The 23,433-nt window shown below is 45.4% G+C and overlaps 1 protein-coding gene across 2 annotated transcripts in view; it reads left to right on the forward strand.

The window, feature by feature from the left end:
- adarb2 (adenosine deaminase RNA specific B2 (inactive)) overlaps positions 1–23,433 on the forward strand; it is a 245,050-nt gene that overhangs the window by 143,454 nt on the left and 78,163 nt on the right. Inside the window, exons 2-3 of one of the 2 annotated variants that reach the window (XM_079489974.1) lie at positions 11,962–12,048; positions 16,573–17,525. In XM_079489974.1, coding sequence (XP_079346100.1) covers positions 11,962–12,048; positions 16,573–17,525 — 1,040 coding nt within the window. The remainder of the gene's footprint in view (positions 1–11,961; positions 12,049–16,572; positions 17,526–23,433) is intronic. The other variant, XM_079489975.1, reaches the window with a different exon arrangement.

A 23,433-nucleotide genomic window follows, 5' to 3' on the forward strand; every position in this document is an offset into this window, starting at 1 on the left:
GTCCCTTCAATATATAGTGACAAACAAATTAGTGCAAAGATGCTTCTCGCTGCATACCAGATGTGCTGGGCTCCGCCGTACGGAACAGCCGATGAGAAACTGTCCACGTCCCATCTGTGCTTCGCCGGGACCATCGGTGCAGCAATTTGTGCTGAACAAAGTAGTGCAAAACAGCCCAGTCTGATTATGTGTGTCATAATGGGAGGCATAAAACATGGCGGGCGGGGATCGCATCACACTCGAGCCTGCGCGAGTTTATTCTGCAAAACAGGAGGGAGAGCAGAGGGATGAGAGATGGGCCGTAAATGTAAACGGTGAGCCTCTAAAGGGCTATGTGGGTCCACGAAGAACCCATTACCCTCTAAAGAACCATTTGATTTAGCCATTGGTTCTTCATGTTCCTCATATTAGAACTTATTTTGTCAAATGGTTCCTTTGATTGGGGCACATTAACCTCTTCAACCTTAGGATTTAAAACTTCAGGGTTTTTTTTGGGTGCAATTGAGCTCAGAAAAAATAAAAGAAAAATGATAACAACTTTTTTCTTTCACCAGACCATTAATAGGCGGGCAATGCATCACAACGTGACGCGATGTGATGTGAGCTTATAGATTGGTTATTTTCATCAAAGAGATTTGGTGTAAAAGGGAAGAAAAGGAGCGGGCCTAGTAAAGGCCCCTGGGTGACACTTGTCAAAGTTGAAGTGCTTAAGAAAGAGTGCCACAATTTTTGTATTCTTCCAGTTTTTCATGTGTCTATGAGGTGACAGTACTTCATTAGACACCCTGGAGTCGTTTTTATGTGCAATGGTGTATTGTATTTAGGGTTTCTTCCTGGAGGCTGAACCCTTGACAGTCAAACGGGCCAATTAAATAAACAGTAATATAGTGTCATCACACTATCAGCCCCTCCCCTAACCCCTCCCCCTTTATCATACAACTACAGCTGTGGGTGCGGCTTCAGTTCAGTTCACCCATCACCACCCACCAGGCAAACCAGGCATACTTAATGAACTGGTGGGCGTGCCCACATAAAAACAACATTTTAACAAATACTGTACACTTTTTTGAAATAATTACACCTCCTTATATAACAATAAGACCTGATGATCATGTTTTAGGGCGGGAAAAAAATCACGGCACTCCATCTTTAACCCATTCAGGCCGGACGTCGAAAAAAAAAAAAAAAATCTAAATCATGACAATTTTCTGAAAGATTTGAGGCACATTTTAACAATTTTTCAAAAATAGCAGACCTACAAGTTCATATCGCTATGAGCTTGTAGATCATTTCAATAGCTAAATTATAACATATTGTTTAAAACACCAAAAGGGGTTCCCGCCCAAAATAGGTTAAGAACAGTTCTTTATAGATCCATTCAAATGTGGTCTGAAAGGTTCTTTCTGGAACCACAAATGGATTTCCTACTCTCACTCTGAAGAACCAGTTTTTGCATGTACGCGTGCGTGCGTGCGTGCGTGCGTGCGTGTGTGCGTGCGTGCAATCATGTATAGTCGCTTCTTTTGGGCTTGTTTTCGTATACCTGGCCACGTGTTTCTCTCGCAAAATCTGGCAATCCGTGTGATGTAGCAGGGGGAGGGAAATAACAGTCTACAGTGACAGGCAGCGAGTGTGATGAATACAGGAGAGAGATGAGCTACGGCACACGGAGAGAGAAAGAGACGTCCCAGGCGTGCTTAGTGTCATTACCACACTGCCGACTTATCTCCCTCGCTCTGCCTTGTAAATACACTTGAGTGCTTGTTATCAAAACGAGCAGGGCGACAAACCTCAGTCTTGTTTGTGTGTGTGTGTGTCCCTGCCTGGCTTCCTCGGCATGCTTGTAAATGAGTCATTCTCATGGATGAGGGCCCCGCGCTAATATTCCTGTTAAGGAGGCAAGCCACTGTGCATTTAAGCTGTCACTTATCAGGGCCGGGATCATGATCTGTGTGGCTCTGAAGTCACAACGTCAGAAAGGAAATGTCTGGTTTTCTCTTCTAATTGCTGCCACTGTATTCGCGTGCAGGTTTTTACAACGCTGTGTAGTTTAACGGCGGGATCCTTCATCCTTTATGTCGCTGATGCTAACCATGACACAGTCAGTCCCCATTCTGTCTCACATCCGTTAATGTAGACCTCTAAAAGTCCTGACAGATACCAAAGCATCAATGACACTTATCCCTCTTCAAGTGAGGAGGAGAATAGTAGCAGACCTACAGTAGTACAGAGCCCTGGCTTGGGGGACGATTATTAACTAAGTAATAGGGTTTAAAGGCAGCAGAAACGAGTATTTTGAAAGATGGATATTATTCAAATGTGAAAATAAACAACACTTAATGTTATAATTCTCATAATATGTATGATGAATGTTGGAAACGGGTGTTTAAATCTGCCCTGCCACTAACATTCTGTTGAGCAGTTCTGTGATGTCAGGAGTGGAATAAGTCCACCCTGGTAAACTCACCTAATCTCCCTTAAAAAGAACATGTATAACATCAATATGATGTAATTGGAGTAGGTATAGGCAGGTTTTTTGGGGGGGCATGCGTTAGTCCGCTAGTCCGCGTTAATCCCGCTAGTCCGTCGACATGGCCGGTTAAGACTCACCTGCGGCTTCCGCGTGCGGTTAGGGTTAGAGTTAAGGTTTGGGGATAGGGTTAGTATGGGGCTCTATGGTCGGAATAGTCGGATTTATGGGTGTCGGATTATTGGGACGTCGGACTAAAGCTACGCACCCAGGTTTTTGAACTGTACAACAATGAGACACAGTGTTTCCTTAAAGGGACACTTCACCCTTTTTGCAAAAAAATATATCTTAGATTAACCGAGTGGATCTGACGTCAGAGCCACTCGGTTAATATAAAATATCTAAAACCAGAGATTACACAAAAAATAACGCCAGGAAAGTGTTCTAAATCTTATAAAGGTCATTGATATATATTTTTTTGCAAAAAGGGTGAAGTGTCCCTTTAAGGATTTCTCCCAAAAACCTTTTTGCAGTCAAACGCAATGCCACTGATACGAAGCATGCGCTGTGAAAATGTAAGAATAAGAAAACAAATGAAAAATTAATACTTTTCACATTAGCACAGAATATACACAAAGATAAAACATTGAAAAGCTTTTCCCAGTTGTTGAGCGTTGTCAAGCCTTCTCCAGTGTAGCATGACGCTAACATGACGCTAACGCAACTGTCGCACTCAACGGCGAGTGTCCGAGTAGATGGAGCCCCGTTACTGTACGTCCCAACTCCGTCGTACAGCGGTGTATCATGGCAAAAACATCAGATCTACAAGCTGCTCTAAAGGTCTATACTATACAGGCAATGCATTGTGTGGTTCTAGATTGGCTATTTTTGGCACACACCACCGCTGTAGGCCGAAGTATAAATCGGGCTTTGCTCTGGTGTTACAATAGGCCGCCGGAGTGTAGGCCTATTGTATGTCTATTGAAACACTGGCCGTCTTCTCCAGCAATCCTCTCACACCACACACTTTAACCCATACTGGGCGGGAACCCCTTTTGGTGTTTTAAGCATTATGTTATGCTTTAGCTGTTGAAAAATAGCAGATCTACAAGCTCATAGTGCGCCACCGAGTGGCGCGCTACGAGCTTGTAGATCTGCTAATTTCTTTTAATCGTGAAAATGTGGCACAAATTGGGGAATATATATTCTTTCAGAGCTTCTGGGGGGTCCCTGGAACAACATATTTTGAGATGGGGATCCTCGGCCAAATACATATTATTCTGGGGCTCCTTTATTAGCACCACTGACATAGAAACATGGGTTTTTCAGAAAACTGTCAGGATTTAGAAGACATTTGGAGAATCGACGTCAGGCCTAAATGGTTTAAGCAGGTGCTTCAGTGGTGGTGCTCAGCCATGTGGAAGAAGCCATCCTCTCACACGGACAGCAGGAAAAAGAAGAAACGCATTAATACCCATTTTGGGTGGGAACGCCTTTTGGTGTTAGCATCATGTTATGCTTTAGCTATTGAAAAATAGCAGACCTACAAGCTCATAGCGCGCCACCGAGTGGCGCGCTATGAGCTTGTAGGTCTGCTATTTTTGAAAAATCGAACGACTGACATAGAAACATAGCTTTTTCAGAAAACTGTCAGGATGTAGAAGACATTTTTAGAATCTGATCTCAGGTCAAAATGGGTTAATGTTCCCGGCTTGAGTTCCACATAGTATCATCATGACGGAGGGATTCAGTGGTCGAGTGGGAGCTTTCTCCACAATGCAGCTCTGCAAATACGTTAAAGGTGATGCCTCATTTTGTTTATGCAACACAATGTGGTGGTCTTTGACATGAAAATGTGAGAAACACTGGTCTAATGAAGTTGATGGCGAATGTTGATTCCTTACACTGGAGGCCATCGCATTTCCCAGTCTTGAACTAACGCGAGTAAGCTTTAGTGTTTGCTCAATGGCACTTCAGTACGGGCATACATACAACACAGAATGACCTATTTGTGAGAAACCTTAGAGTTACATATAATCTACAAGACCGGACAGCCCCTCCTCCACTATTCATTTCAATGGAAGTTGCTCAGTGGCATTTGAAGGACCTGGAAGAACTCTCTACTTCCTCGCCTGAACGCACCAGAATCGGTTCATGAATGAGCGCTCCGTGTTAAACCCCAGCTGTGTGCTCTTTTGCTTGTGCTACATGCACGGGCAATACCGCCCGCCTGCAGTTCCTGCTTTGGCCAGTAGAGTGGGGAGGCCTCCACTTTTCCCAGTCGCTCTGGGGGCTTGTGAGAAACCCCCTGGGTTCCATTCCATACGTCATGGTATTGTTGTGCTCAGACGATAAAGTATTGGACATTAAAATGCCGGGTCATCCAGCACAGGGACTTCCAGGACAATCAACTGGCAAAATCATCCCACCATTTTCCCACCACCATAGAGTCAAATGTGATTAGGCCTAATGCTGGTTAGATTAGCATAATTCAATCATGCATTATGCCATAGAGTTGGATGGTCCAAATGCTAAGCTGAGTTGGACGACAGAGAGACAGACTGGCTGGTCGGTGCAGTGGTGGAAGAAGTACTCAGATTCATATGTAAAAGTAGAAATACTTTTACTTTTAAAAGTATGAAAGTCTTCCTCTTATGCTGAGGTAGATCTGTTAGGTCTGTGGAGAGGTAAATTAAACTATGTGAAAAGGACATTTATTGTGTGATGGCTGTTTTCTCAGTTTCTTTTGTTTAATCTGGGCATTGTGGTCTTTCTGCTTTTAGTGCTTTCACGTTTGTAAAAGTACAAAACATTTTCAAAGAATTTCAAGCTAAAAAATGTGTAGATCTACAAGCTCACAACCAGTACGTACTCATCTAATCTCTGAAATGTTCTGCAGTGGGCTAGTGTGTCTATAGTAGGCCTACTGTCCTTGGCATTGGCCAGGGGAACACATGTAAAGCAGATGGCCTGGCCACACTGTCCTCTCCACTACTAATCAGGTGCTAAATATCCATCAGCCGGCACTGCTACACTGCTCTGTCCCTCCATCCGTTCGTCCGCTGGCCTGTCCGTCCGTCTGGAGTGTCCATCCATCCATTGAGCACACCCTGGCTGCCATATCCCACTTATACCATATACCTCTCACTTCACTTTCATTAAGGCTAAAAGGTTTGCCCTAGAACACAAAACATCCTTTTTGTCATACCATCACTAAACATGGGTATATTTTACCCAATATATAATATTCCATAAAAAAATACTTCTCATCAAAATATATTGAAATACAGAAATACATGGCAACTTGAGGTACTCTTCTTTAATATTTCATCATGACTTTTCAGAAAAGGGAGCTTCTCCTTTTTCCCACCCATTCCTGGGACAAAAAAAATGCCCATTGTGGGTCTATGGTTCTATCACTAAACACGGGTGAAATTCACCCAAACACCTGCCTGTAGAAAAAAACAGGGATGTGGGCAGGGAAACAAACCTGCCTTCTATGATGTCACTGAGCATCATGAAGGTACTGGAAAAAGAATCACACCCGTGTGAAGTGAGGGGCACTAATATAATAAAGTCTAACTCGTGTTGATTAGGTGAACACAAACATTAAATGCCATTAATAATAAAGAGACAATATGCCCACATCAAAAACAGGGATGTGGGCAGGGAAACAAACCTGACGTCACTGAGCATCATGAAGGTACTGAAAGACCCACCGGTGTTTAGTGTTCTAGGGTTAACAGCCTTGTACAGTATTTTCTAGGCAGCTAGTGGACAGGCACAAAACAACACAAACACACATTTGACCGACTAGGTCGGTCGCTAAATTCACGGTCGCTAAATTCCTCGCCCTCTCTCCTGGACGGGTTCTGTACAAAATTTGTATGAATAGTAGCACAAAGATGGTTGACAGAATCTGACAGAATCATGACGTCACTTGACGTGTGGGTGTACCAATTTGGGTGAGGTTTGGACAAAATCAGCATTGTTTAAGCAAAAAGTTTGAACATAGTCTCCGGCCACAGCCTTCGGCCTGGTGGAGACTACAATGCACTCACATCAAATTAAGGCATTCTGTCTGTCTGGGTATTTCTTTTAGTCAGACTGTTGTTCTGCCTCTTTTTATGTTGCTGCTGCTTTTACAGTGCTCCTGTTTAAACATGAGCACCGAGATGTACAGACAGAAGCAAGATTTTAAGTGCCGTGGAAAAACCACGCAGTCTCTGACTTTTAGCAGCTCGCTATAATATAAGAGCCACAAGAACAAGAGTAGATAAAGAGAGAGAGAGAGAGCTCGTGCCTGAGAGTGACTGACAGACAACCGAGGACATTTGTGAAAATGGGTGGAAAACGAAGGAGAGATGAGGGGAGAGAGAGCGAGAGGACGAAAGGGAGGGAGACTCTATGATTTCCCCCAATGTCCGTTTCAATAGTGTCTCACGTCGCTCATCTGACCCATTCGTTATGCTGAGCCACAGGGAAATCTGATTGGGCTCATTACCCTCTCCTCTGATACAGGAAGTGGAAGGAGACAGAGAGAGGAAGGGGGGCGAGACAGTGACGGAGAGAGAAAGAGACAGACGGGGAGAGAGAGAGAGAGAGAGAGAGGGGGGGGGGGGGCACCTTTTATCCAGCTTCATTGTGAATGAACCGGCATTGTCACTATAGCAAGAGGAAAATGGCCATCTGCCAAGACACTCTCTATCTAACCTGGCTTCTCTGCCGCTTCTCTGCCTTTGTGCGGCGGAAACAAATGAGTGTTGTCTTCTCTCGCTATGTCAGGGGTGCAGTGGAGGATAGATTTACTGAGCTGAGACGATTGGCTCACATTGTTGGGTTTTATTCAGCCTGCCTGGTGAAAGGCGAGGGTTTGAGGCGACAGGAGGTATGCCATGAAGGGCACGAGGTCACACGTAGTCCTCCAAACTGAAGGGCACGAGGTCACACGTAGTCCTCCAAACTGGAGTGTCTTTATGCCATGAAGGGCACGAGGTCACACGTAGTCCTCCAAACTGGACTGTCTTTATGCCATGAAGGGCACGAGGTCACACGTAGTCCTCCAAACTGGACTGTCTTTATGCCATGAAGGGCACGAGGTCACACGTAGTCCTCCAAACTGGACTGTCTTTATGCCATGAAGGGCACGAGGTCACACGTAGTCCTCCAAACTGGACTGTCTTTATGCCATGAAGGGCACGAGGTCACACGTAGTCCTCCAAACTGGACTGTCTTTATGCCATGAAGGGCACGAGGTCACACGTAGTCCTCCAAACTGGACTGTCTTTATGCCATGAAGGGCACGAGGTCACACGTAGTCCTCCAAACTGGACTGTCTTTATGCCATGAAGGGCACGAGGTCACACGTAGTCCTCCAAACTGGACTGTCTTTATGCCATGAAGGGCACGAGGTCACACGTAGTCCTCCAAACTGGACTGTCTTTAAGGTGACAGGAGGTATGCCATGAAGGGCACGAGGTCACACGTAGTCCTCCAAACTGGACTGTCTTTAAGGTGACAGGAGGTATGCCATGAAGGGCACGAGGTCACACGTAGTCCTCCAAACTGGAGTGGTATGCCATGAAGGGCACGAGGTCACACGTAGTCCTCCAAACTGGAGTGGTATGCCATGAAGGGCACGAGGTCACACGTAGTCCTCCAAACTGGAGTGTCTTTGAGGCGACAGGAGGTATGCCATGAAGGGCACGAGGTCACACGTAGTCCTCCAAACTGGAGTTTGCTAAATTAGAAATAGATTGCATAGCAATTAGGGTTGTCCCGATCCGATCACATCGGGGGCCGATCATGTCGTTTTCAAATAATCGGAATCTGATAGGGAGCAAGAAAACGTGATCGGGACATCCCTAGTATCAATATCATATCCATATCATATAAGACTGGATATTGTCTGTGATTTTGGATATTGCACTATTGTGATATGGCATAAATATCGGATCGGGAAACATCGGTATTGGTAGATACTCAAAATTAAATGATCAGAATTGGATCAGGAGCAAGAAAACGTGATCGGGACATCCCTAATAGCAATGTATTCAGTGCATACAGAGTGTTTACAGTTTGGAGGAAAATGTGTCGTTTGTGAGTATTCTCCATTTTAAATTCAGAAGTTAGAATATCTTCTATCAAAGTCAATCATGTGTAAAATCGCTGGTAAAAGAGTGCAGGCACCACAGTTTCACACAGTGTGCTCACACCTCACACAGAGACTTCGGAATATAGACAATCAACAAACAATCATGAGGTGGCGTTTGAGAGCTCACCTCCAATGGCACTCTGACTCTACCACTGCGCTATGATGATTCTGAACTATCCAAAAAATCATTACATTTCCTGTGCTCAAAAGCCAGTCATTGAAATTCTTTCAAATGAACTACTGTGGTGCTTTGAAATGATGCATGGCCCAAGTGCACTACACATAATGACGGCCCGTTGTGACTGGATGCTGAATATTTCAAATACTCATCCAACAAAGAATAAAAAAGACTCTTCTTCGCCCCCTCCGTCCACCCCATACATACTGTAAGGAAGCAAGCATTGTGGATGATGAGATGAGATTACATTTTTTGTCAATGTACAGTACAAGTACAGTATAGCGAAAGGTATTTTCGCATCTCACCAGAGTGCAAACATGTCAGTAAAAAGTGATACAATTAAGTGCATGTCAGTAAGTAAGAGCAGTAAGAGCAGTAGACATTAAATAAATACATAAATAAATAAATAAATGATATTATAAGTGATAAATAAAGAATAGACATGAAATATTGTCAGATCCATATTGCACATACACGTTCAATATGTGTGTTGCACATTACACACATGATATGGATGGTACTGTGCCTAGTAGCCTATTGTGGAAGGTACAGTACCCAGTATCATGGATGGTACCTTGCACAATGGATGGTAATAATTCCTGGCATTATTGGAACACCTTGCATTGTGGAAGGGTACTGTTCTTGGTAGCCAATTGTGAATGGTACAGTACCTTCCTTGGATGGTACCTAGCGCAATTGATGATACCTACTGTAGCATTATGAATGGTACCGCTTGCGTTATGTCCTATCGTGATAGCTCCGGCTATACAGCATTGTGCTGAGCAGAGGGGCTGTTCTTTTGTTCCTGTCTGTTCCAAACCTACCTGAATAAAACAACGGAACATGATCCTCGTGCTCCGATGCCTTGTTCTCAGAAGAGAGACCCTCTGTGAACACTGATTTCCCTGTTTGGATCGACTGAAGCGTGTGAAACTTTTACTCTGCACTGTGCATATTTCTGAGTTTATTACATCACCATCTTCTCTAAGGATACCAACGTTGCCTCTGGTTTCTCGAGGCAGATGACACACATTACATACCGTGAGTATGTGCCGGTGTGGAGCTCTGTGCTGCTGTATCTCAGCCCAGTGGGCCCTTTCGCTCGGCACACGCTGTCGAGTGGGTGGTTTAGACCCAAGGCACCACAGGATGATCAAATATACATTACAGGAATCTCAGGCTCCATTATAGAAGCTCAGGCTCCCGTGTGTTAATTGCCGTCTTAGCTGTGCGTTGCGATTTCATGCCTGATACTGACGACTGACAATTCAGTGGGAACTTGCCCCTGACACCATTTGTGCGAATGCATGTTTTATGATGCTATACAGTAGTTATAGTCCTTGCAGACTGGACGCGTTTTTTGTTTAAAAAGAAAATCTAAATATCTGAAAAACGCAGCAGTATATGCAGATATTTTCATGGATTCCTAAAAAGCTCACATTTATATGTGACATTTTTTTGCCATCACATTTTGTGTAAGCGGTGCAAAATCACAACAAGTCAGCCCCGAGGGAATGGGTAACAATACGGACTGATTTGAAAATCATCTGGATAACAACCCCTGTTGGCTGAGGGACTCGTTTAGGGCCAAATGGCTGCTTGTGTTGCTCTTTAGTCTGTAATTAGGTCAGAATGCGAACGCTTGTATTGTGGTGTTGTTGGCCCGTGAGGACCGCACGCACACACGGCTCCAACCACAGTGTGTGTGTGGAGTGTGTTCATGTGTGTCAGAGTGATTCATCCGGCCCCTCTAGTGCTATTGAGCTGAGGAGAGAGAGAGGGAAAGAGAGAGAGGGAGAGAGCTGTTAGACGAACTCATTCACAACCTCGCACTCTTATCAAAACATGTTCATTGCACAGTAATGTGGTGGTCTTTTTTTATGCCCGTATTCTGCTCAATTGTTAGAGCAACAGTCCCCTAAGGATCTCTCTGCCACTTTCACAGGGTATACACTATACAGTAGGAGGGAGAGGAGGGGGATATGGTGAAATTGAAGGCTGGGGGTGTGAGGCTGAGGTCAAACGCTCTGCCATCACAGGGGTGGGTGGATGTTAAACCTCGGCTTCGCCTTCACCCTCTTCAACCTCTTGCCTTCACGCACGCATGCACGCACGCACGCGCGCACACGCAGATTTGTCCCTCTGCTCTCTCCTCTTTGTCCTACAGCCTTTCCATCCACCTGGCTCTGTCTCCTATCATCAGCACCACTGCCATCCCTCTCTTCCTTCCCTCTTTGTTCAGAGAGACAACTCCCTAACTATTGATCATTAGCCAATGTTGAGAAGGGAGAGAGCTTCTAATTAGGGGGCCAGACTGGCCTGTCAATTGTGCTCAGCGCTGCGTGGAGAGCTAGCAGACCGAGCGATGGCCCTAATAAGGCCTCCTACTGTAAACAACATGAACACCTGGACAGCAGGGGCCCCCATGGGGCCCGCTGTCTGAGCACAGAGGCGGTAGGGGAGCTATAAAACCTGTACTCAAGTAAAAGTTACTAGAAATGATGTTCACTTTAAAGTGAGTGCCGTGACTTTCCCTCCCCCTAAAACATGAGCATCAGGTATACTATGATTATACTTGGAGGATTTTTTTTTGTGTACAGAAAGTGTTAAAATGTTGTTTTTATGTGGCCACAACCACCAGTCCATTAAGTATACCTGGTTTTCACCTTGGCACCACCCACCTGAACTTAAGCCTCGGCCACAGTTATGGTTGATATGACAGGGCTGCCAACCCTCACGCATTGAGCGTGAGAGTCACGCATTTGCACATGTGCGTGCGCTTGTGATGTCGTTTGCATAATGTGTGAGTGCACAAATGTGTGTGTGTGCGCAAGGCCACATGTCTACAGTATGTGTATCTCCCATAATCTGTGTGTGTGTGTGTGTGTGTGTGTGTGTGTGTGTGTGTGTGTGTGTGTGTGTGTGTGTGTGTGTGTGTGTGTGTGTGTGTGTGTGTGTGTGTGTGCGTCCGTGTGTGTGCGTCCGTGCGTGCGTGCGCCCACCTGTTTCCACATGCACGCCGTGTGGAAGCGTTGTGTCTCTGTAGTCATGTTAGGTCAATGCTGATACAGCCGCAGTGATCAATAAACCCATCAAAACATCCCCGGCCCCGCCGCCCCGGTGTGTTGACTCTGTCTGTCTCTCGTCTCTCTCCTCCAGAGAAAGTCAGTATGCTGTCGGCATTGATCGCTCCCTTCAAGTACATGAGCACTGGGACGGGCAGCGCAGAGGACGAGGACTCCTTAAGTAAGCTGCCACCTCCTTTCTGTGTCTTTGTCAGCTCTCCTCCAGTCCTCACTAAATCAAACTATTGGCTCTGTTCCACTACGAACTACGAAGGTTAACCCAGAATCTTTCCGGAACCTGAAACTTTCCGGAATCTGTGTTGTTTTTGTTTACGTTTACATAATAATAATAATAATAATAATAATAATAATAATAATAATAATAATAATAATAATAATAATAATAATAATAATAATAATAATAATAATAATATCTGGGACTTATATAGCGCTTTTCATAGTACTCAATGACATTTTACATGTGTGGAGACCAGGGGAGGGAACATAAAAAAGGACAACTTTATTAGGAAAAACAAGTAAAACAAGAATTAAAACCAGTGCTGTCGCCTCACAGCTAGAAGGTCCTGGGTTTGATTACCCCTGGGGACGCTATGGGTCGCTGGGGGCGTGTTCTCTCCTTCGCGTCATCAGTGCCCAGGGTTGGTGAAAGAGCCTTTTTGTGTGGAGTTTGCATGTTCTCCCCGTGTCCCCTGGGGTGGGTACCCTCACAAAAAACATGCAGTAATCCTGGTCTCTAAACTACCTCAACCCTGGCCAGCCGGGGCGCCTGATGGAGGGGAAATGCACTGGTCGGAATAACGTGTTCCTTCCACGCGCTACGTCCAGCCGGGGAAACTCCCCCTGTCAGGTGAAAGAAGCAGCTTGGACTCCTCCATGCATAGAAAGAAGCATGAGGTCAGTCCGCTGGCCCCCCTGCCAACCTGTGAATTATCTAATGCAATCCTGGGCGCTACACTCCCAGGATTGCATTAGATAATTGACACTGGGTGAAAAAATGACATTCAAATTGACATATGTTTTTGACCCACCAAAACTGGTGTAACTAACATTACACCTGACTACATGTTTAAGCATTTATTTCATATTTACATGTCGATTTCAGCTCTGACATTTATTTCAGACATGCTCTAGTATGTGAAGAGTGTGCCTGTGCTATTAACTCAGTTAGTCTTGCCGCCATGACTGTCTCTATATCAAAAAGAGTCACATTTTTATCGATATGAAACTGTCTCGCTTAAAATCTACTTTTAGCACTGACCCGGTTGCTAGGCAACGCCTTCGTCACCCCCAGCACCAGGAGACGTGCGCGCGCATCCGATAGGGTCCCATTAAAAGTAGGATCTTCTTTGGCTGTTATCTCTGAAACTGCGGCACTGTCCGTGGGGATCATCATCCATCCGATGTTCGGATATACCTTTTCATCGCATCGCGCACGACATCAAGAAAAAAGAGTCATATTTCACCATCAGCTCTAATATGAAAGTGATAGCCCCATTATCCTCATGCCATTTAATTACTCCCAGGTGCCAGTTTGTGAGAAAAACATTTAATTTCAGGGCAGGGGTATATACATACTGTAAATGCTATAAATGGTGCATTTATATAGCGCCTTTATCCAAGGCGCTTTACATAATATAAGATTGTGCATTACATTCACCCATTCACACACCGATGGCGGAGGAAACCATGCAAGGCACCACCCTGCATATCGGGAGCAATTAGTGGTTCAGCGTCTTGCTCAAGGACACTTCGACACTAACTCTTACATAAGCATTGCATAGCACCTGATTTACCTGCAAGCATACATAATCATTAATACATCTTTGTTCCACATTGTCTACATCAGCTGTCAGATGTATTATTTTCCAACAGAGAGCTAGCTGTCATGACATAGCAATGTCCACACTATGAACTGTTCTATTCTAGTAGTCATAATATTGATGTAAAACAAGACATCAACGTCGTCGTCGTCGCCATCATAATACATAATTTATGTCCACATAGGAGATACAGTACAAGACAATAATATTGAAAATAGAAATACTTCAAGTAAAAACTGTATGTACTTTTAACCCTGCACTGATTATATATTCTATGTCTTTGTTTCCTGAATGTTCATCTATTATGACATCTGGGGCATGAATATGGAACATGCAAAGGGACACCGCTATAGGGATAATGTTGGTTAAACTGCTGAAATGCTGTAATTGAATTGAAGAGCATGTCTATGTGTGTCACAATTTCGCATACTTTGTTCTCACAGACGATGCATGCAAGTGTGAAATAAAGCAGGCAACAGGGTGTGATTGCCTGCCAGTCTCTCATGGCTCAGAGGAGTGGATAGGTTGGCATGCAATTTAGTGAGTTTCTTTAGGAATATCTTCCATAGTAAACAACCAATGTGTGTGTACTCACAAATAGTTTATGTAAGAGATCATCATAGTCCGCTATACCAGGCAGGCTTCTAGGGCTCACATAGTTAAACAATTTAAAAAAAAACAGAACAAATGTGGTACACAGCTCTGTAATGTACAGGGCCATTCCTATGTTACCAACTATGATCACTGAAGCACTCAACAAGGAAAGTTAAAAAGACAAACAAAAGACCCCACACATGATCAATAATCCTATATGAATTGACCTGAACAACCATGATGGACAAGTTGATTTGTTGTGATGCTCATTCATAATTTTTTTTTTACTTGACCATTGTCTTGCAAATGTTTGTATTAAGACTTTTGCATTAAATTCGTTTTTTTATTTTAGTTTTTATTTTAGTTTTTTATGCATTATGTTTGTTGTGGAGCTGCTACTTTGGTGGCAACTAATCCGAATAAAGTGCTGTCGTGCTCTCTCAGTGCAACCTGTCCTCCATTGCAAAAGCATGGAGTTATAATAGCTAGAGGGCGGATGAGGAGGCGCGGCAGCCCCGCCCCCTGCTATTATTTTAAATGGAAGTTGCTCAGTGGCGTTTTGAAGGATCCGGAAGACTGGATATGGGTAGTACCCCTCGAGCGTTGATATGATTGGTTCACTCCTATGACAGTACCCCTTGAGCGTTGATATGATTGGTCCACTCCTATGATAGTACCCCTCGAGCGTTGATATGATTGGTTCACTCCTATGATAGTACCCCTCGGGCGTTGATATGATTGGTTCACTCCTATGATAGTACCCCTCGAGCGTTGATATGATTGGTTCACTCCTATGATGGTACCCCTTGTGCGTTGATATGATTGGTTCACTCCTATGATAGTACCCCTTGAGCGTTGATATGATTGGTTCACTCCTATGATAGTACCCCTCGTGCGTTGCTATGATTGGTTCACTCCTATGATAGTACCCCTCGAGCGTTGATGTGATTGGTTCACTCCTATGATAGTACCCCTCGAGCGTTGATATGATTGGTTCACTCCTATGACAGTACCCCTCGTGCGTTGATATGATTGGTTCACTCCTATGATAGTACCCCTTGAGCGTTGATATGATTGGTTCACTCCTATGATAGTACCCCTCGAGCGTTGATATGATTGGTTCACTCCTATGATAGTACCCCTCGAGCGTTGATATGATTGGTTCACTCCTATGATAGTACCCATCGTGCGTTGATATGATTGGTTCACTCCTATGATAGTACCCCTCGTGCGTTGATGTGATTGGTTCACTCCTATGATAGTACCCCTCGAGCGTTGATATGATTGGTTCACTCCTATGATAGTACCCCTCGAGCGTTGATGTGATTGGTTCACTCCTATGATAGTACCCCTCGAGCGTTGATATGATTGGTTCACTCCTATGATAGTACCCCTCGAGCGTTGATGTGATTGGTTCACTCCTATGATAGTACCCCTCGAGCGTTGATATGATTGGTTCACTCCTATGATAGTACCCCTCGAGCATTGATGTGATTGGTTCACTCCTATGATAGTACCCCTCGAGCATTGATGTGATTGGTTCACTCCTATGATAGTACCCCTCTCTTGCTCATGCATGTATATCGCCTGCCTGCAGTTCCAGTTTTGACCACTATCGTCGGGGGCTTGAACATTGCCCAGCCGTTCTGGGGGCTTTGGGCAAAAGGGATTGATCCTTTCCACATGGCTCTACAGTTTCCCCAACCGTGGCACACCCATGGGACACATTCAGTTGGTGGATTAACCCATTCAGGCCTGACGTCGAAATTCAAAAAAAAAGTTTTCTAAATCATGACAATTTTCTGAAAGATTTGAGGCACATTTTAACGGTTTTTCAAAAATAGCAGACCTACAAGTTCTTGTAGATCTGCTATTTTTCAATAGCTAAATTATAACATAATGTATGTAACACCAAAAGGGGTTCCCGCCCAGAATGGGTTAACAGAATGTGGCACATAATGCACTCATTATAATGAAAACACTTATCTGAGAAAGCTAGCAACCGTGGAACAAATGGTGGTATTGGCTCAGTGTGCTGATTGTAGATTTGTTCCGTGCGATTTCATTGTGTATGGACTTATGGAGTGCTTCAGACTACTGTAGGGGATTTTGCACAGCTTGTTCTGTTCTGCACAGCATGAATTTCAGCTTTAGCTCTCGTACGAAAATGACAGAATTATTTTTTGCCTCTTTTGTTCTCAGTAGAGGATTATTTCTCTGAATCATGCTGTTCCTGTTTTTACTTTTTCTTCTCATTCTTCTTCTTCTAGGCACCAGCAGTGCAGAGGTCAAGGAAAACTGTAACGTCGGCAACTTAGAGGACCGCCCCATTGGGTCCAGTGAGCGCCAGTCGCTTTTTCGCTCTGACTCGTCAAAAGGCGGAACCTCTGGTCTAAAGAGGAAGCGGCCACTGGAGGAAGAAAACAATGGACAACTATGCCAGCTGCGCCTCATCTACAAGAAGCTGTCGTGGTCGGACGCACCGAAGAATGCCCTGGTGCAGCTGAACGAGCTACGACCGGGTCTCCAGTACCGCATGGTGTCCCAGACGGGCCCCGTCCATGCCCCGGTTTTCTCCATTGCCGTGGAGGTTAATGGGCTGACCTTCGAAGGCACTGGCCCCACCAAAAAGAAAGCCAAGATGCGGGCTGCCGAGCTGGCCCTCAAGTCCTTCGTCCAGTTCCCCAACGCGCCTCAGGCCCACCTGGCCATGGGGAACCTGTCCAACCCTTCTGCCGACTTCACCTCGGACCAGGCCGACTTCCCCGACACGCTCTTCAAAGAGTTTGAGTCGTCGTCGTGCGCCGACGGTTTCTCTCTCTGCGACTCGGCGGCGGAGAGCGAGCTGCTCTCCAGCGAGCTGCTGAGACACGGCCGATTGCTCCGTCACACCTTGGACTTGATGGTGCAGGCCCAGCAGCGGCTGGGTGGGATCGTTCCAGAGCCCGAGTCCCCGAAGAGCCCCGTGGCGGTGCTCAACGAGCTCCGGCCGGGCCTGCGCTACGCATGCCTGTCTGAGCGAGCCGAGGGCCGGAGGCTGCGCAGCTTCGTGATGGCGGTCCGCGTGGACGGCAGGATATTCGAGGGCTGCGGACGCAGCAAGAAGCTGGCCAAGATCCAGGCGGCCCAGTGTGCTCTTCAGGCCCTCTTCAACATCCGGCCAGCCCCCGAGGGAAGGACAGGCCTCAAAGCCAGCAGGAAGACTTGTCCTCATTTACCCCAGGTGAGAACTGACACATTCCCAATGCCTTGTGTTCAGCTTAGTATCTGTGGCAGACACTCAAACTTCCTACAGGGGCCTGTAATACCAAAGCAACAGGGGCCCAGCGGAAAGCCAAACACCTTCCAACAAGTAATTAAGGAGGAGGGGAGAAAGGGGGTCGCATGGTGGATGAAAAGAGGTATGGTGGCAGGGCTGATACGGATATATTTAAGTAGGATTACTTTAGATCAGAAAGAGGAGGCATAGAGTGAAAATACATATTGCAAATGTGAGCATGAGCACTGTGTGTGTTTGTTTGTGTGTGTGTGTGTGTGTGTGTGTGTGCGCGTGTGCGTATTCCGTTCATTGATCTGTTCACATAGAAGGGCATATAAATTATGCTAATTACTGTCCGTGTGCCTCTGACACAAAACAAGTCCCAATTGTTCCCACCACGGCTCTTTTCTTGATCTCGCTCTCCGTTTCTACAGCTATAATTGGCAAAAGTTTTGTAATTTTTGCTCATGTTTTTCCTCTCTTTTTTCCTCATGTGTATAATAGCATCTCATGTCTACAAAGATTAATTCAATCTGTTGCCCCAAAGGAAACAGAAACACAAATAGGTAAATAGTAATCAGAGCAGAAAAACTAGTTTTGGGAGAGCATTGGTGGAGAACAGGAGAAGCCTAAAGTCACACCGGCTGGATTGGCTTGTGCTCCGCGACAGTCGTTCAAAAACCTAATTTCAGTTTGCAGAATTTTCATCTAAAAACAGGCTGCCTTGCGTGGCGCAAATGTATTCAATTGCTTACCATTTAAAACCTGCACCTGAGCAGGTACGCTGTATCTAGGCAACGCAGGTCACAGGCATCGTGTATTATTTTGACAAATGTGAGTGCAACTTTCTCTAAAGGGAACTCGGGCCATTGTAGCATCTCTGAGCTCCATACCTGGAGCATGTTTAATCCATGTGAAAGAAATGAAAGCCATGCTTCTATTCCACGCGGCATTCTCTTTCCCCTGAAGGCTTAATGTCACCACAATGTGATGTTTCTCCGGCGTTGGCTCTGCGTCGTATTAGCATTCTTTTCCCGCCTCGAAGAATTAAACTGGCGCGAGAGTGTCCTCCCCCCAAACGCACAACATCAAAACCAACAAACCTGCACATGTTTGCCTTGGGAGAAACTTTCTTTTTCTTTCTCTGGCTGCCACGGTGTCTAAATGGATTTTAAGAGGATTTGCCTCGGCCGTTTAGTTCCAGAAAGCTCTCGCTTGTGGAATTTCTTGAAAGTCAGCCGTGCCATCTACTAGAGTCAAGGGGCTTTTTTTCTTTTCTTTTTTTCTTCTTTATTTTATTTTTGCAGGACAACACAGTACACAGTAAAATCATCAGTATCCATGTGTAAGTGAACACTCCGGACTGTGTGCGTGCGTGCGTGCGTGCGTGCGTGCGTGCGTGCGTGCGTGCGTGCGTGCGCCGCTGTGTGAGAGAGAGTTCATGTATCCTCCAGCTATACTGTACATGTATACTTACATGTGTCTGAGCGTGGATGCCAGGGCAGCAGTTGACTTGCCTGGGGATGTGAGACGTGGGTACTACTGGGGTGGTTGCCAGCCGTAGCCTCGGGGCCTTGTGCCATCACTGTATGTGGTGCGGTGCCAGGGATCTGCGGTGCCAGCTAGGTCACTTCTCTTTCCCTGGGATTTCCTCAGGCTCTACTTGTCCCTGACCAAAGCTATGTTGATCCCCCTACCAGTACTGTGTGTGTGTGTGTGTGCGTGTGCGTGTGCGTGCGTGCGTGCGCGTGCGTGTTCAATAGAGACCACCTTGCACACAGCACGGGTATCATATAGGCTAGTAAGGATGAGAGAACATCTACATTTACGTAAGAAGGCTCTTCTGATAATAAAGTGCTACAGAGATTATGTCTGTAGATTATGTTCTGTGGGATAACTCAGAAGTTACCTCAGCCGTGGATTAAATTAAGCATATGAATATTCGGGGAAAACAAACAGGGTATAGAAGGGAGAAAGAAGGGAATCAAGAATAGAGCCCTGGGGGACTCCGGTCTATAGGGTTTAAGTAGCAATCTAAGGCATTTGCTGTTAACTCGTTTTTTTCAACTCCAATCCAGACAATCTCCACAAATCAACAGTGTTTTTGATCCCCACAGGCAGTTAATATCAGTTTAAAAAAAGGACACGAAGGCTTAAAAATTCACGGTTGAGATATTAATGTAGGTAATTTATGTTGTAGAACAAGATGTGAATCTCGCTTGGACTTACTGGATAATCGCATACCTTGTTTTCTGCATCATATTAAAAGCCTAAAAACGCTGGAAATCTGCCACGGGAAACGATTGCGAACTCACTCACAGGTTTTAGGACTACAAACTCTATGTGCTGGCGTCCCCCTGGGCTCTGTACTTGGACCCACTTGGCCGTTTATGATTTTTATGCATGTTTATTTTAATGAACCGATTGTGTTCCAGCTTAATGGATCAATGGAACTAACATGATATGGAACTAATATATTGTACTTTAACTGGTTCTGTCCATCCGACGTGTCCACACGTCCTTGGGATTCCAACCGACGCGTTCAAAGGACGTGTGTACATGTCCTAGCGCATCCTCAATGATACCAGGCAAGAATATTCTGAATTGTTTCCTTTTTTTATTTTTCAGTCCGACTCTCGGCCACCGTCATTCGCGCTCTGCACTCATATTAGCTTACCGTTAGCCTGGAACTCACCTATGCTTTTTATGGCATAGGCAGCTCCCGGCAGGATCCGCCGGGAGAAACTATGCGCAGCTGCTAGACATGCACTAATTAATCAGAGCGACAGAGAGAGAGAGGAGTGTGTATATGTGTGCGTGTGTGTCAATTTAACAAAGGTGCAGACGATCAGAAATCAGCAGAGAGTGAGTGATGTTTGCGCTACTCTATGCCGAATTGAAGTGGACTCGGACCCAGACTTTTTTTTTCTCCCTGCAGGAAATAAAAGTCTGGGTTTCCGAGGCTAGCTTACCGTTGACTTAGCTGCGCGGCAGAAAGAATGCCTCGTCTCTCCTAATCCAGAGCGCTCTCCGTGGTTTTGATCTGATGGATATAATAGCGCTTCATTTCTGCTCCTCATCCGCCTCTCCCTCAAAATATGAACGCTTTTTGGAGCTTCTAGCAATATAATAAAATCGAGACCAAGGTAAGGGGGGGGGGGGGGGGCTTCAGAGTAAAGGCGGCCATGTCTTTCCGGCACCCCGGAGCTTCTATTTTGAAGGCATTCCGGCACCGATTGTGTTAAGTTGCTATTTTGCTGTATTTTGCAAATTCATGTTCAAGGCTCATGTTAAAGAAGAAGAAGGAAAAAACTAACACATTTGGAATGGCTGTCCTAGATCGTCACTATGCCCAGTCCAAGCAGATCGTCACTATGCCCAGTCCAAGCAGCCAGCCAGTATGCATATGCAGGTAGTCTAGCCAGCAGACATTCCCTACAGAGGTGTGTGTGTGTGTGTGTGTGTGTGTGTGTGTGTGTGTGTGTGTGTGTGTGTGTGTGTGTGTGTGTGTGTGTGTGTGTGTGTGTGTGTGTGTGTGTGTGTGTGTGTGTGTGTGTGTGTGTGTGTGTGTGTGTGTGTGTGTGTGTGTGTGTGTGTGTGCACAATAATACACTTCCTTCTCGAAGAGGCAGACCGTGGGTCAGTCCAGTCATTCCCTGTGGTGTTGTAGGAGACCTCCCATCAAATGATTGCTTTGCCTTGATAAACACTGGCATCGGGGGCCGCCGGACGGGTAGGGCAGGGTTTCCCGCGGGGTCAGAGCGACAACGTGCCTTCCTGTCCTTTTTGAAAGGAGGCAGTGAGGCAGGAAAACGATCATGGCAGACTGAGCAAGAGGAGAGGAAAGGAGGGATCGCAATGGTAGCGTTGGGATCCTTTACGATTTTAACGATTCCCTCTTATTGGTCTGTATAACAGTTCTCTTTAAAACGTATATATTTTAAAAATAACAATAATATAATAACAATAGTTCTTGAAATGAAAAAGTTTGAGAATCATTTTATTTTGTGATAAACCGGTTCCGGAAAACTGTTCCAAAAAGCGATCATGGAACGGATTCCGGTTCCTCGATGTTGGATCAAGTTCCTTCGGTTCCGCATCCCATCCCGACGCAATGGAATGACAGTGGACCAGGAGATTCAGAAGAGTACCCATAATAGAGAGGGAGAGAGACAGAAGGATGGCGAGGAAGGGAGGTGTGGAGCAAGGACTGTCTAAAGAGGACGAGACGCGAAGACCGTACGGGCGACACCATGTTGCTTATGGTGCTCCATGGAAGGAAAGAAACATGCGCAGTTGAGACCAGGAAGTTGGACATGACAAATCATAGATATGGCACAAATGGCCCAGCAAATGGCGTGATGCCACTGACAGGAGATATGCTTGTACATATCATGTCACGTCATTGCATTTTACCTTTTATATTAACGTTTTAACAGCAAATGGATAAGTAAGTCCCAGCATGGATCATCACACAGACAGTAATGTTGGTCGGACGTGACATATGTACAAGCATCTCTCCTTTCATTGGCATCACGCCATCTGCTGGGCCATTTGCGCCATATCTATGATTTGTCATGTCCAACTTCCTGGTCTCAACTGCGCATGTTTCTTTCCTTCCATGGAGCACCATGTGAGCAACATGGCGTCGCCCGTAGGACGCCATGTTGTCTTCGCGTCTCGTCCTCTTTAGACAGTCCTTGGTGTGGAGTGAAGATAAGGAATGCAGGAAGTATATGGAGAAGAGAAGACGGAAGCGAGGGTCACCTTTTCAGGATGTAATGTGAAGGCAGTGGAGTGTCGGGGAGAGGCAGAGTATTGTGCTGGTTGGGGGAAGCACTCCTCCCCTGGATGACTTCCCTCAGGCTACGCTGAACAATAAACCAGGAGGCTAGCTGCACACACGGCCTCTAAATGAAAAATTAAAATTCATCCATTTTTTTTTGCCTCACACCTCAGCTGTTCCACGCACGCACGCACGCACGCACGCACGCACGCACGCACGCACGCACGCACGCACGCACGCACGCACGCACGCACGCACGCACGCACGCACGCTTCAGTTAGTGTGCATGCATGTCCCTACACTACATGTGCTTGCAAAACACATGCAGGCTATTTGGATATGTAATGTATTAGTGACTAGGGCTGCATGGTTATTGGAAACAATACAAAATAAACTGCAAATATTTGCATGCATTCCAAACTTGCATCATATGTGCTTCCCGAGTAGGCCCATCTAGTAGTACAGGGGTGGGCAACTGGCGGCCTGGGGGCCACATGCGGCCCCCACCTTCACTTAATGCGGCCCGCATGTTAATATCAGAATACTGATATAGTATTGATTTCAGCCGTTACAATTCCAAACCCGCTTTAATTACTTCATGACTAGTATTAAATGTTAGTCTTTTTGTGTCCAATGTAGTTATGTTAACAGTTCATAATGTTAACATAACCATAACTAAATGCATTTTAATTTAATAAAAAGGTTACTTTTCAGTATTCCAATTCAAAAATAGCAAAAAAATATTTGGGTTTTCAATTCAAATATAGCAAAAATAGCTGATCTACAAGCTCAAAATGTGCCGTTGCGACACGTTTTGAGCTTGTAGATCGGCTATTTTTGCTACGACAGTAATATGCAATGCGGCCCTCTGGAGTGAGTGTGGAAATATAGTGGCCCTTGCCATCGTCAAAGTTGCCCACCCCTGTAGTAGTACATGTACAGTATTCCACAATCGGCTACAGTTTGGACATGAAGAACTGGCCTAATGTGCATGAGAAACTAAGTAGATGGAACAGTGGATTCGAATTGACTAGCTCTAAAAGGATACAAGAAAATGGAACACAATGATTGGTTCATTTTCAATAC

This window comes from Electrona antarctica (genome assembly GCF_951216825.1).
Source record: "Electrona antarctica genome assembly, chromosome: 20".
Lineage (NCBI taxonomy): Eukaryota > Metazoa > Chordata > Actinopteri > Myctophiformes > Myctophidae > Electrona > Electrona antarctica.